At 38.4% G+C, this 15,110-nt stretch overlaps 1 protein-coding gene across 1 annotated transcript in view; it reads left to right on the forward strand.

Moving 5' to 3' along the window:
- NOL10 (nucleolar protein 10) overlaps positions 1 to 11,625 on the forward strand; it is a 71,638-nt gene extending 60,013 nt beyond the window's left edge. The window contains exons 18-21 of the mRNA XM_006257920.4: positions 186 to 359; positions 708 to 955; positions 6,466 to 6,568; positions 11,207 to 11,625. Of these exons, the coding sequence (XP_006257982.1) occupies positions 186 to 359; positions 708 to 955; positions 6,466 to 6,568; positions 11,207 to 11,323 (642 nt within the window). The 3' untranslated portion in view covers positions 11,324 to 11,625. The remainder of the gene's footprint in view (positions 1 to 185; positions 360 to 707; positions 956 to 6,465; positions 6,569 to 11,206) is intronic.
- Positions 11,626 to 15,110: the final 3,485 nt, after the last annotated feature.

The following is a 15,110-nucleotide window of genomic DNA, read 5'->3' on the forward strand; positions in this document are numbered from 1 at the left end:
CGCCCACAATTTAAATTGACTACATTTGTTTTAAAGGGGTTCTAAAGAATAAATATTTTACATCTTGTGTTTTCTTGCTTAATTATAAGCCTAACACGCAATTGAATGAGCTTTATTTCTAAAATCACTTATCAGGATTTGTTGCCAAATTTTATAATCGGCTTTTGTTTTTCATTCCTTTTCAGAACCTGCCTAATATTCTGAAAGATGACCGCTTTCAAGTCATGTTTGAGAACCCAGATTTCCAGGTGGATGAGAAGAGTGAAGAATTTAGGCTGCTTAATCCACTTGTTTCTAAAATAAGTGAAAAAAGAAAGAAGAAACTAAAAATTCTAGAGCAACAAGAAGCACAAGAACAGGTAAAGTATTCTTTTGGATTGGAATGATCTATTGTTTTTGTTTACTATGATAAATGTTCAAGTATTCCATGTTATGTGACCTGGGAAAGAGAGAGGAGTGGAGAAACATCTAATTAGTGTGATTTAGATCTAAAATGTAAATGGACCAGTTAGATAATCTAACATATTAGTGTGTCTGTAAAAGCAGTTAATTTGCAGAATCTACTTCACTTTGCTTTGATTAGTTATTGTATTTGTTAACATGCTCCGCAATCTCTACAATTACAACTTTAGGTGCTCTACTTGGTCAAATAGTTTAAAAAAGAAAATGAGTTAATCATTACTTAGAGTAACTATTTTTGTCTGCAGGAAGAGGAGGAAGAACCAGAAGGAAAACCAAGTGATGCAGAAAGTTCTGAGAGTTCAGATGATGAAAAAGGTTGGGTTGAAGAGGTCAGGAAACAACGCAAACTTTTACGCCAAGAGGAAAAAGTTAAACGGCAGGAAAGGTTCAAGGAGGATCAGCAAACATCACTGAAACCCCAGTTTTTTGAGATTAAAGCAGGGGAGGAATTCAGAAGCTTCAAGGATTCTGCCAAAAAACAAAAGCTAATAAAGTAAGACTACCATTTCTGCTCTCACATCTGGGGTAGTGTGTCCTCAGCTACCTTTTTATAGCATGCAGGCCAGGTTGTTTTAACTTCCATGGTAGACTTGAAAGTAGTTTTTTCTAAAGCCAGATCTTTTGACTGTGGGGTATGACTTGAAATAACACAGTTGTTGCATCTGTGTTCCCCCGAATTACGCACGTTCGACATGTATAGTTCCTGTGCTGTATTTTAAATGAAAAGGGTCCGATGTTCTGAGCCAGATTGGAGATACCTCCCTCACACTGGTGAACTTTTGCTCACACAGTCATGCTGACATCATTGTGCCCACTTACATGCATAATGTGTATGAGTAAGAGATTTACATTCTGACCCTTCATTAGGCGTGGTAGAACACCTCAGGATTTCTCAATGTTTACTGAATAAAGCATTCCTTGAACAGAAGACTAAAATAACATGCTTTTAGCCTTTTTTCTTTGACGCTTAGCATTTTGGATGAAACATGCTTTTTTTTTTTTTTTTTTTTTTTTTTTTGCTTCCAGTCTGCAGGTTTTCTCTGTGCTATGCTGGAAGTCTAGATGTAGATTTTTATTTGAGTCCCACATTTAATTTGTAGCTTTCAGTCTGGGTATCAGCTAAGCCAGCGATTCCCAGCCCAGGTCCTATGGCTTCAGAGATTCCACGGGATCCTTTTAAGGGTGTTGCAGGGTGCCAAGCAACAGTACCACTGTCAGGTGTGCAAACACCTACACGTGAGTCAGAAGATAAAACTAGAGATTTAAGACAGGAATCCATAGCGTTAAAAAACGGTCTGTTGTGGTCTGAGTTTTTTGCAGCAGAAGAATTGTACTATTATTTTTCCATAATCAGAAAAAAAGAAAGAAAACTAGGAGCTAGCACTTTCTGAGGGGTGCCTTGAGTATAACAAGGTTGAGAACCACTGAGCTAAAGCAACAATCTTCTCTGGACTCACACACAGAGTTAGTACATTTGGGATTGTTTTAATTTCAGAGGATAGGGTTGCTTTTTTCCTCCTTGTAAACTTCTTTTGGGATGTGCAGTCTGTAGGCCAAGGCTGTTATATGCTTAAACAAGGGAGACGTGCACGTTTTACATGTGTGTTGCAACTTCAAAATTTACCTGAAAAAGAAAAACGGATCAGTTGGGACGGTGCTGTGATTTCCATCATTTGCCCAGAAATGCCAGCATACCTGCCAACTTGCAACCTGTTCTTTTTAGCAAATTCATCTAAAGACCTCTAATGTCCTACACCCTTTCAGGGACACTAAATAATTTGAAGACAAAGGACAGAGGAAGTATCATAAGCAGGGATCCTGGTTTTCCCTAATAAAAAAAAAATTGCAAATTTGCTGATTAAGAACCTCAAAATCGGTGATTAAAATGAAAGGTCCCCCAGCCCTGCTGGTGCCCCTCAGTCCCCTGCCCACTGCTTGTACGTACACATAGCACCCCCTGCCTGACTGCTGTCCCCCTGCTCCCTCCCAGCCCCCTGCAGAGAGCTTGTTGCAAAACTGGGCTTTTCTGTTAAAATGAAAAATCTGCATTTTTCTCTGTTTCCCCATGGGAAATAGAAAATCCAGATTCCTGATCACAAACATGGGGGTGTTAATTCAACAAGCAGAATGAAAGATTTGGTAAATGAACAAAGGGCAAATCTAGAGAAGGGACTGAAACACTTAGAAGAAATTAATGTAAGTAAAGGAGCCCTCTCACTGTGGACATTACTTCAAACACACACACAATTTTTTTTTACTCTATTTGAGGAAATTGAAAGTTAATACTTTTGCTCTTTACAGCATTTTAAAAGAGAGTTACTAATGACAAGCTGTGAGTGTACTTTTAACAGTCTCCTTTAATAAAAATGGTTATTTTTTACTAAACAGTGGTACCAAATGCATGTCTTGTTAACTTACAAGATGCAATGTGAGATGCTGAGGCCAACTTGGAAAACAAAGCAATAAGACATGCTGACATGATAGGAGAGGAAATGAAGAATGACTAAACAAACAAATCAATCTGAAGACAATTGCAGCCTTTTTCCTTTTTCAGCAAGTTGCTGTTGTTGAATTGTCCTACCGTGGCAAAATTGTTTTTCTACCTATTAATCTACAAGATGTATGATAAATGAAGCTGTGTACACTCTGTCAGGCAAGCTTCAGACTTGTGGACTACTTTTCACACGATTCTAATATTTTTAGTGACCAACTCCTCTCAGTTTTTAATCTCCTGTAGCTGGTTCTAAAAGCTTAGTCAGCTGTCAGCAAACTTAATTTTTCTTAAGTGTTTGAACATGGAAAATTTTTGTAAAGAAGGGAGGACTTTAGGCAAGGTTTTTTTTACTAGCCCTATACAGTAATAAATGTATTATTTTATACTGACTGCTTGAACTAAAAATTGGAAAGATTTGTACTGGCAGATATGATTTGGTGAGGTTGGCATGCTTGTCTTAGATTTGATTTAGCCAAGTTTAAAGAATGATGGTCTGTGTTCAATGTAATTAAGTACCTTAATGGCTCTACTGCTCACTTAATGGCTAGGTATTTTTTTTTTTTTTTTTTTTTGCTAGAATGTTGTTCCTGGAGAAAACATTTATAGTTTATATTAAACTGGGTGTTTCTTTGACATGTTCCTGACTCAGCATTGTTCAAAGCCCAACTTTAAAGCACTGGTGTATGCTATAAATTTCTTAGTAACTTAAGAGTCCTCAGGACAGAAGTATTGAAAAGTTACCTGTAAATATAGTGAGTGCCCTGCTCTGTTATATAAGGGTCTGAAAAATGTTCTCTTCCCCCTTGGCTTTGCATCAAGTTCAGCTTGTCTCGTGTAGGATACTGGAGAATGATTGAAATGATAACACTGCCAAGGTTAACATAGCAAGAGCTGAGCACCTGAGAGGGGAAAGGGTTCTAGATAAAGTTCTTTTTTGCAGTGACGCCCATTTAGCTTCAGTCTCTACCCTTTAAACATTGGCTTTCTACAAATGTAAGATGGAGTCCCTGTCATCTTTCAGTTAAGGTGTGAAAGTAAATAGTTTCCTTCCCCTGGAAAAGCCAAGAAATTCTTCAGCAAATAGAGTTAATATTCCTGTTAGCCCTATATCAAAGAACAGGGAGAAATCCTGATAGGCTTTTCCTTTTTCTTTATTTGTCATAAGAAGCCGAAGAGCATCCTACCCACGTCCTTTAACAGCATTTTTAAAGTTCCAATTGGGTCAGTGTTTATTGGAAAAGAAGAATGCTTTTTCCCCCCTTTAATAGGGGACAATATTACTGTGCATCACAACAGGGATATTTGTTGTGTATACTCACGGGTACATATATCCATGTGTTTATACAATAAACATATGACTCTATGGTGTATTGCTAATATCTCCCCGTGTTCATTTCCCTTGGACTGAAGCAGTACCTGAGCAGTCATGCTAAAGAATTGCTGGGTAGTAGCCACGTTTCTCCATGCTCCTTTCACAGGGGAGAAAAGTGGAGCTTTAGTTGAATGTAGAAATCCCACCACACTGTCAGTGACTGATCTCCTGCCATGGTTAGCTCTGAGGCTTAGTTTGTCTTCCCAAACAGCACAGATGGAGCAAGTTTTTACAAGTACACACTAAAAATATATTGGAGGAAAACCAGAATCAAAGTACGTAGTCATGGGAAATGAAACAATTCTTGGCAATTATTTTGCATAATTTATGAGTGTGCCTTTCTTATAGAAATTGCATTTAAACCAAGACCCAGGAAACTTCAGTGGCTTCATATTTGGGGTGCAATCCGTAAGCCACATCATCCACATAAACTCCATTAACTTTGGCTGGTTTTCACTTGTATTTTTATGCTGACCTATTTTTCCCCTTCCACAAAAGTAATTGTGAAATATGTGTCAGTACTTCGCTAGTATGTATGCTTTATAGTTTTTACACACAAAAGGTCTCTTTTCCCTCTTTCCAAAGATCTAGTAGTAGGGTACTTTATTAGCAAGATCTCAAATCACTAGTTATTTTAGTATTTGATTGATGTTGTAGCCACGATGTTCCAGGAAATCCTTGCCTCTCAAATAGTTATATTAGTGTGTTTATTAGTACTGTTAATTAAAAGAAAACTATATTTTTCACACTAAATGAAATATTTCCATCTTTCTTGTAGTCATTTAGACTCTCCCACCCTGTTTGCATTGCTTGTAATACAGAGTGCAGATCAGGTTGTCAGCATGCTCGTCACTGCCATTGCATGCCAAAGAGACAGTCACCACTAGAAAGAACTTGCAATCTAAGCATCAGTGAGACTTATTCTTAAACCCTGAGCCAAAATAGCTGTGCCACTAGAACTCTGTAGATGCAGACCTAGCCGTAGACACTTAAATGATCTCAGTACAGTATCTTTAACTTTTATCCATGTAGCACCTTATTTTACAGCTGAGAAATTGAGGGTCTGCCCTCGTGGAGTGCCTTACAAGATCAGGGTCCTGCTAATCGGTCTTATCAGTCATTTACATTTGTTTTTCTTTCATTAGTATACAATTGTAATACTTGGTTGTATTTGTTTAAACAGTAGGCTTTGAGTAGTTTTTCCTGCTCTTAAAGTCAGATATAAACCGCTTTGCTTTAGAACCACTTATATTGAGCATGCACATTGCTGGAGTCAAAATTGTTATTTTTAATCAGACCAGACATCTGCTACTAACAAGGGAATAAAAAATGCTAATAATCACGAGGGAATTGTTACACCCCCCCCCCCTTAAAGTTTATTCAGGATGGAAAATTTTTCATTTTAGAAACTTTAAAACTGCCAAGCAAAATGGGTATAACTGGTTTTAAATGTCCTTTCTGACCAGTACATTAGATGTGTCCTCTCTAAGGCTAGGTACAGACATTCAAAAAGCCTGAGGTGGAATCTGTCTAAGTTACGTAGTTTCCTGTAAGTCGTGGTATAGATTAGATCGGTTGTGAACAAAACACGCATTCGTCCTTTGGTGGGGGGAGCAAACCTTAAATCGGGTTCTGCTGTTTTTAAAGCAGCCAGTCTACCTGTGCCAAACTACAGGTATAGACCGGTTTCCAATCACCTATACTGGTAAAAGTGTAATGTCTGTACCTGGCCTCAATGACTATTCCTGAGTCTTCCTTAACGTTCCATGGAAAACTGCTCCCGGAGCAGATGTTGATTCTGTAGGAATGGCACGGAGTCATTTTGTCTGATTTTTTTTGTCTTAAAATGGGCCTAGGCTTTAAAAGAAAAGCACAAGCTGAAAAGGGGCTTCATAATGAACAATACTAGGAGGAAATAATTTGAGCCTGTTTCATTTGTGTTTATGGACTAGGCTGCTTGATGTCAATGACAGAAGTACAACTCAATTACAGTCTTTTTTTTTCTTTGCATGTTATGGGATTGACTTTTTAGAGTTTGAGATTTTCTTCACTTGCATTTTATTCTCTTCCATTCATTATTGTTTTATTCACTCTGGTTGCTGTTGGAAATAAACTGACTTCATCTTGTTCTCTGTAGAAAAACTCTTGAAGATCGCTTGAAACTTGAAGAGAAGCTTGGCACCCTCAGTGTGTCTGACACCACGGTAGGCAGCAAGCAGGTGACCTTCAGATTAAAAAAGGTGAGCTAAAATGTTTTTAAGACATAACAGGCATGGTGGCTTAATTTGTCTGGAAGAACAGGAAGCACTAAAACTACCTGAAACAAATGTCCCACTTGAATTCTTCTTTAGTTGACAGCACCTCTTCTTCATGACAGTCACCTAGTGTCTGGTACCTAGTACCTTCACCTAGTGCTCTGTGTGTCTCCGCTCTTTTAATGCAGGCAGTGTGCCCATCCCCTTGGATTCTGGTGGGAAACATAAAGCGCTTTTACATGTGCTCTGACGCATTTTGATTAGAGCACAACAGAGCAGACTCTACAAACTTTAGTTAAAGTGCCCCTGCCACCATTTTGAAATGCAGGACACTGAATACACAAGACGCTGCAGCTGCTCTAATGAAAATACCCTCTCCCTCCCTACCCTGGAGCATGTGTATAGGCACCCATTAGATCCATTTGCTGATGGGATCACATCATTAGATGACATGACTGCATATGATCTTGGTATCAAGTCTGATCAGAGTTTGGTTTCTAGGCCAAAACATCTCAGACACCATAGGTGAAAATCTTCCGTCTGGGTCATTAGTATGATAAAACAGAACTCCTGACTACTTTTTTTGGTCCTTAGATTTCCACAGCATTGTTCACAGGAGCTGTAATCCCTGTGTACCTGCCAAATTCCAGTTTGTATGCATAACTGAATTCTACCTACCTAACTTTTCCAGGCAATTTCAGCTGGATGGATTTTTCTTTGTTTTCTGCCCTGCATAGTTTTGCAGTCTTAACAGCTGCTGTTTCACTGTTCAGGTAGCAGCATTTTTGTGTAAAGAATTAGTACAAGTTAAAAATCCATATCAGGTGATACTTCAGTGGGCAGTATCTTTCTGCTGAAATTGGTTTTCCTCTGGGTGAGCTTGTTTGGTATAAGCCATTCTTGTTCATCACCTGTCAATTAACCATCTCTCACAAAATAAAACAGCAGTGGAATAGAGAGAGTATCTGGAAGAGTTATTAGAATGTGCCACTCCTGGCACATTGGGACAAAAGGATCATGTAAGGTAAAATCACTAGACCTTCTTACTAATTTCTCACAAGCCGTTGATATCTGTTGTGTGTTGCTCCATGTATTCAGTTTGAAATTTAAAGTGCCTTGATTATGTCCCAAGTTGCAGTGTAACTGTACAAAGCCTCACCACTCTTTAAGGGCCTTACCAACTGCTGTAACTGATATGGCAACCCCATACCTCTAATTAAGTAAGCTTTGCAGGCCTTCCAAAGCATGATCTTTTTATAGCAGCTTTAAATTAGAAAGTGCTGAGATAGAAAGCTTTCTACAATTGATGATAGGGAACAAATGAAAGATCCGCTTCTATTAGCATTTTTCATGAAGATTTTGAGAGGAACAAGATCTGAGAATGGCTCAAAATGTCACTTTTGGACTTGATCCCAGCAGAATGTGTATCACTGTTACAATTCTTTTTCAAGTGATTTATTTAATTGCTCATCTCAGTATATTTGTAGCTGTTGTTGTTTAAGTGAATTACATATGCTGCAGAAGTTTGTAACATTGTGGTAAAAAAAACTAGTTAATAAGTAACTGCTGTATATCAGCCCTGGTCTGAAGTAGAGGGATGGCAAATGAAGCAAAGTAAAATGGGATGGAAAGTCCCTACTGCAAAGGCTGGTCCTGCTCAGTGCAGGCTCTGCAGTCCCTGGGAACAGAAAAAAAATGGACTGGAAAGGAGCCATGTCATATGATATGCCCTTCTCAGGATGAAGAGAATGCAGTTGGCAAGCCCAGTGGGATTTTGACACTATTAGGATCATTACCAACTCCTGATTTATGATGTCGCAACTGCAAGGTGGAGGTGCAGCAAAGGATTAGTAGGATATCTTTTGGAAAGAGGGCAGGAGAGTAACGCAAAGTAGATGCCTCTCTATAGGAGTATGTACATCTGGCCCCTGTGTATTTGGAGGTTGAACAATTTTTTTGTGTTGTGGCCATTGCTGTGGTACCCAAGTACCTGTGTGTCTGCTTCTCTCTAAATCTCAGCTTCCTTCCAAAGGAATTGGGATAACTTCCTGGAGTTTCTTAAGTATCGTTTTTTTCCAAAGTTGTTATCATGGCAGTTACATTATTGTAAAATATCTTTAGATTCCAGTGCCAGTACAAGCTGCATTTCATTTGATTAAAAAGTAACAACTTTAATTAGCAGGCAGGTTAGAAGAGAAAAGGAGTGCATGGAGGAAGGTCTTTGGTCATCAAGAGACAAAACTAACACATTTCAAGCCAGCTCCATATCAGCAGTGCATAAGTCAATGACACTTTTTGAAATCTGGACACTCTTGACATCTGCTTATAAAGAACAGAACAGGCAATACATTTCAACAAAGCAGTAATTGATCTGACCACCTGTCGGAAGGAGGTAGGGCGAGTGATAGCTTGAAGTGCTGATGCTCAAGCTAGTAATGCAGTGAGGATGTAGTGCCTTGCATTGTACCAGTTGATCATGGTCTAAATCCATCACTGTGCTAATCCAGTCACATTGTGCTGCTAATTGGATTACAAGAGGAATGGGTCTGCTGTGCTTACTCGAGTTAGTTTAGATTTAAGCCTCCTACCTCTTCAGTGCAGTAAAGATAATCTCTAAGTCGGCAGTTCCCAAAGTAGAGGTCACAGTAAAGAATTAAACTTTTATCTACTTTATGTATACTTGGGAGAGAAATGTATCCTGCAGAGCATAATGGTATGTATCAATTTAATTGAATATAAAATTAAATTTGTCTATATCTCCTATAATGTATTACAGATTCTGATAATTTTGTTCCCACTAGAATTTGCATAAAAACTCTCCAGATGTTTTTTTCTTTTAGAATAATGACTTTATGGGTTTGACAGAGACTGAGACTGTTACAGTTTCTAAAGTACACTAGTCACATCACAAGGAGCAGAAAATCACACCTATGACTTGAAACAGCTTTAAGTCTAAGGTCATGATTTCTGCAGTCTGAGCCATGTAGGCCAAACTCCTGCTCCTATCTAAAGGTCTGCCTAATGAGCAACAGATTGTAATCCAGGGTATAAATCTTCTCCGTTCAGAAGTTTGGGTTTGCTTGGCTTTTGTTTCCCTATTAACCTGTTATTTCATAATTTATTGGAGGGGTTACATGTTGTAACTCCTAAAAGTAAATCAGCTCTTCATATTTACATGTGTGCGTTCAGTAAACAATATTTGCACAATAGAGAATTTGCAGGATTGCTGTTCGTTGCATAAATATTAAACAGTAAAGATCTGCTGGTATCTCAGCTTCCTTCCACTGAGGCTGGAAGAGAGTTTCCCGCTGCCATCCATGTTCTGTGTTTAAGTGAGCTGCTGAGAGGGAAGATGACATAGTGCACCACCTCCCCACCACCCCCCCCACCTGTGGGGTGGGGGCACTCATGGACTCAGTCCCTTTGTTTCCATCTTGCCAGTCAGTTCTTAAGGTGCATCTACTGGTGTGAGCTAGGTGAAATATTTTTTGCTTTTGTTTCCTGAATTTACAAATATGTTTTCTAGGGAGGCAACTGAATTTCAGGCTAGGAAGCTGGTTTGTTCTGGTTTGTTCCTGCTTGTATTGAAGCGTACTTAATGCAGGAGTGGGGCAAAATATGTTCCATGGGCTGGATCCAACCTGCCAAGGGATTTTATGAGTGATAGGTCCCTCAGCCCCACCCAGGCCAGGCATGGCCATTAAGGAGTAGGGGGAATAATATTAACAGCAAAGCACAAAAATATTCCTTGTTGACATAGAAACATAAGGATTTTTATGCTGAATCTTTTCCTAGTAATGTAAAAGTATCTCAGTTTTGTGTAATATGATATATGTAAAATGTCAAATTATAGCTTCTTTGGAATTTGTGTTAATTGTCCCCTCTATCTTTGAAACAGCTTTTCTGTAAAGTCTAAATGTGATAGCCATCTTTAACCAAGATAGGAACCAAATCTTCTAGACTTTAATATTTATGAATCATTGGAATAGAACATGAACCCTGCCATGAAGTAGAGCTGCCATCAGAAAAGCACAAAGTAAAATCTTGTGTACATTTGCAGTGTGAACAGTCTTAAAGTCCAAACTGTCAAGCTAAGAAGCAGAGAGTTGTGGGGAACCGAAAGTTTAAGATTCTTGCTAAATACTGTGCCTTTGAAATGTACATAATTTTAAGAAACAATATCAGAATCTAAAAATACAAAGTAGAATAAGCTGCTTTAACATTACTCATAGTAGTGAAGTTAACAACATTTCCTTGTTAAAATTCAGCTCCATATACAGATGTTCAGATATTGTTGCAATTGGTGTGGTTATGAGAACCTGAATAGAATAGAGTAGAATTATTTCCTAAAATCTCTTAAAATTGTACCTAAACGAATGTAGAGTATGTAAAATGAAAACACAGTTTTTTTTGTGGCACTTGGATTAAAAAGTTGATATGTTTGCTTTATAAACTGTTTTCCATGTTTAATGCAAGTAGATTACTATTTTCCCTTTGTTATGTTTAGAATTGTACAATTTTTACTGTTTGCTGATGAGAAGTTTTCCAGACTTTACTAATGCTGGAATAATTTCTTCAGGAAGTTAGGAATTCTAACTAAGTCTGTTTTTGCACATTTTCTAGTCAGAGCAGCAGAAGAAACAGCAGGAAGCTGAGAAGCAGCATCATCAGGAGAGGAAAAACCTCAGACGGTCTGCTGGCCATCTTAAGAATAAACGTGGCAGAGGACGGCCATTTTAGTGACTTCTTAAAGAAGCTGCCTTATTTTCACTTGTCACCTGCAAAGTGGGACTTTGTGGCACAGGCTTTTTCCTTTTTACATCTAAATTATGGATACAAGAAAACTAGAATTTGTTAAACCCTTTGTAAAGTAATGAAATGTTTACAAAATATTAGTGGATATTTATGAAAAGACACTAAGGACAGGTTTTTTTAATGACCTTGGAGTCTTATTTCAATTGGTACATGAAGTACCATGACTGGTTATTGTGTAACCCTGGATACGATTCACATGAAAATTGGTTGATAAAAACAGAACTCTTTCTGTCTCTGTCTCTCTCTTTTAAAGTAGTAGTGAGTTTTACTTTAATGAGATATTCACTGTTGAAACAAAAATGAATTGGAGTTTTAGGCTGCTGAGATGTAGGTTGACTCATTTTGTCCTTAAATTACTTGCACCAACAATATATCATATAGAAACCCCTGATACTGTTTCAAGAACAGTGCACACACAGGGCTAAAGACTGGGCTTGATGCATACTGGTAAGTAAGGCCATGATTCAGCAAATGCCTAAATAGCAGCATGTTGAAGTCTAATGAGACTTCTTCCATTTTAAGCATTTGATAAGTACCTTTATGAATGCGAGCTGCATTTGGGAAAAAACTTGATTATTCTTGATAGAATACCCAGTGCTATATTAACATGGAGACAGGTCTTGTATTAAAGTATCCCTTACTCACCCAAGTTAAGATATGGATATACAATCAGTTTACTGTGGGATAAACACAGCTGGGTTTTAATGTACATTAGCTGTTTTGTAATAACTACCTGTATGCATACTTTTACTTTACAGTAAGTGAACTGAGCCACAATAGCTTGCTTCTTATTGAAGCAGAGTTATGTCACTATGGTTTAGCTTCCACAAACTGTGGGGTAAAAACAGGCATACAGGTAGTTAACACAGAGGAGCTGGCATACAGTAAATTCCCTTGCACTCTTACCCCACAGTAAATTGTTTGTATGACTGCTCAAGTGCCTTTGACATCTCATGATATAGAATTGAAATGTCATGGAACTTGAAACTAAATTGAACAGCTGTCTAGCATGTTAAAGTCTCTACATTTTTCAAGTGGGGTGAAATCAAACTTTGCAGAGAGGACAAGTGCAGGAGCTGAGACCATATAAATTCTGCAAAGGAGGGAATTTTACTTTTAGTTCATTTGGATCTTCAAAAAGTATTGTCATTTAAAAAAAAAATAGCTTTTCCATTTATCTTTGGCTACACCAAAGGAATTGAATCTCTGAATAAAATTTCTATGCATAAGAATCAGTAAACAGTGATCCTTCAATATCATAACATTGTTTTTCTGAATTTTTAAGACCAGGAAAGATGGACAGACCAGTGTGATCTACTGTATGACATAAGTCGTTTATTCTGCTACTCCTGTAGTGAGCCTAATAATTTGGGATTGACTGTACCAAGTCATCCAGAATCCATCTTGTTTTTAAAGATACCAAGAGATGAATAGTCCACCACTTTCCTTGTTAGTTTGGGTTATTAATTACCTTCAGTTAGACTGGTTTCTTATTTCTGCTTTAGGCAATGGCTGTATCTTCCATTTTTATTTTATTACACATTTTTCTATTTGAAGTCTTTTTAGTGCCATGGGGCCTGTTCTCAAGGAGGTAATTTATTCACTGTACTCCAGTCAGTTTTCAATCTTTTGTGTTAAATCAGATTAACTTCATTCAGTCTGTCATGATGTTTCATTTTTCTGCATGTGTAGATGCACCTACTGTAACGTTTTACATAGACAAGTCTCACATTTCTTTTTGTCGCCAACATTCTTCATGAACTATCGTCTCCATGCCCTTGTAAGTGGGTTCTGTCCTTCTGTGTGTATGCTTTCTTTGATTTACTCTTTTCAGAAATTTGGTCAGTTAAATTGATGCCAAAAATACATAGAGAAGCTGCACAAGGTAAAACAAGTTGTTGTTTTTTTCAAGTTTATTAAAATGTGAGAGCCCAGTTTTTGTATTAAATTCAGCAAAAGTGCTTTAATTCCCTGAATTTGATGGGTGCTCTGCTATTGTGGCATCCACAATTATGGGGAGCCTTCCTGTTTGGCCCTGGTTTGAGAACTGCTTTATTAGTCATTTGAAGTGGGAGGCCCTGGAACTGCTGAACCTACCCCTGTTCCTGCGGTGTTCACTGACTGAAAGAAGAGGGCTGGCAGGGGCCTTGAGAGAGGTCATTTAGTCCATCCCCTCATCCCAGTGCAGGATGCCTAGATCCCCCATACCTAGAATATTCCTGACGCACAGCTAGCTATCTGTCAAATCTTGAAAATTTTAGCTGAAGTTTATTTTCTATGGTCTAATCCAGGCATGGTCAATCCAGAGTGCACGTGCCAAAAAAGGAACAAGTGGACTCTGTGAGGCACATGGCAGATTGGGAAGGAAGCAGGGAGCACAGCCCAGGGCAGGGAAGGAAAGGGATTGAGTGGCACTCAAGGACTTACCTTGTGGTATGCCTGCCAAAAAGGTTGGGTCCCACTGGTCTAATTTAATCTTTCTTGTTCTACCCCTAGTGGACTTGGAGAGCAGTTTATGACCTTCCTTTGCAGTAGTATTTTATATAATTGGGAAGAAATCAGAACAGGGTGGCATCTTATAGACTAATTTATTCAGGAAGACATGAGCATTACAGCCTACTTTATCAATTATATAAAAGCATCTGATGATGTTTATTAACTCTCTTCTCAGTGTTTTCTTCTTTAGACTTAACAAACCCAATTCATTTCAATCTTTTCCATAAGTCACATTTTCTAGATCTGGTTTCTGTTGCTCCTCTGGACTCGTTCTTATTGGTCTTATATCTTTCTCGAAGTGGCACTGTACCCCTACTGAGGCCTTAATCAAGGCTGAGTGGTGTGGTAGGATTATATAAAAGGTTAATATATTTTACACATTATAATGCAATTATATAAACTTCAGTGCATATCATAACATGGATCCAACCCAAATCCTTTGATCTGTTTCTGGAGCTCTGTTACCAGCAGCAAGCTCTGAGTATTGTATAACTCTGCCCTCTGTTACAGGTCTTTGTGAGGGGAGTGGGGTGGTTATTTTACTAAATACTTCATGCTCTTTCAAAAAACCTCCCCCTCCCCCAAGTGGGCCTCTTATGTGGGCCTGGTGTTATAAACAGTTATAAACTTGGAGATTTTTGGCACACTAATAATAGAATATCTGGAATTTCTGACAGTAGGGACAGTCTCAGGGTTGATAAAGCCTTTCAAGAATCTTTTCTATCTTTACTTTAAACAAAGGTCTTTAGTTTCTTGGTTCTCTGGTTCACTTGTCAGCCTTCAGAATTCTTCTCATGAAAGAACTGACAGCCCATGGACATAGGCTTTCTCTGTAATCCTATGAAGTTTGGCCATTTTGGGGTCATTCCATCCCTGAGCCTGTCAAGATTTGAATCCCGTCAGAGCTCAAAGGACTGTGGCCCATTTCTGGGTGGTATCAGGTCCTCTGAGAGCTGGAACCTTTTTGCTTCAGTCTTTCTCCCATCTTTGATATATATTTTACCCTGCTTTTCACCACTGTTGTGTTTGTAGTCTTTAGAGGTCTGCTGCAGTCAGGAAGCTGCCAAATCATTTGTATCTCTTCACCCACTAAAATTGAGATTGTCCACCATGATGAATGAGTCTCTTTGCCAACTGGATGTTGTAGAAGCTTTTACCAAACAAAAAAGATCTCTGGGTGATCAAGCCAACAAGTAAGATATCTATACCTCACAAA

The sequence above is a fragment of the Alligator mississippiensis genome, chromosome 1, assembly GCF_030867095.1.
Source record: "Alligator mississippiensis isolate rAllMis1 chromosome 1, rAllMis1, whole genome shotgun sequence".
Taxonomy (NCBI): Eukaryota; Metazoa; Chordata; order Crocodylia; family Alligatoridae; genus Alligator; species Alligator mississippiensis.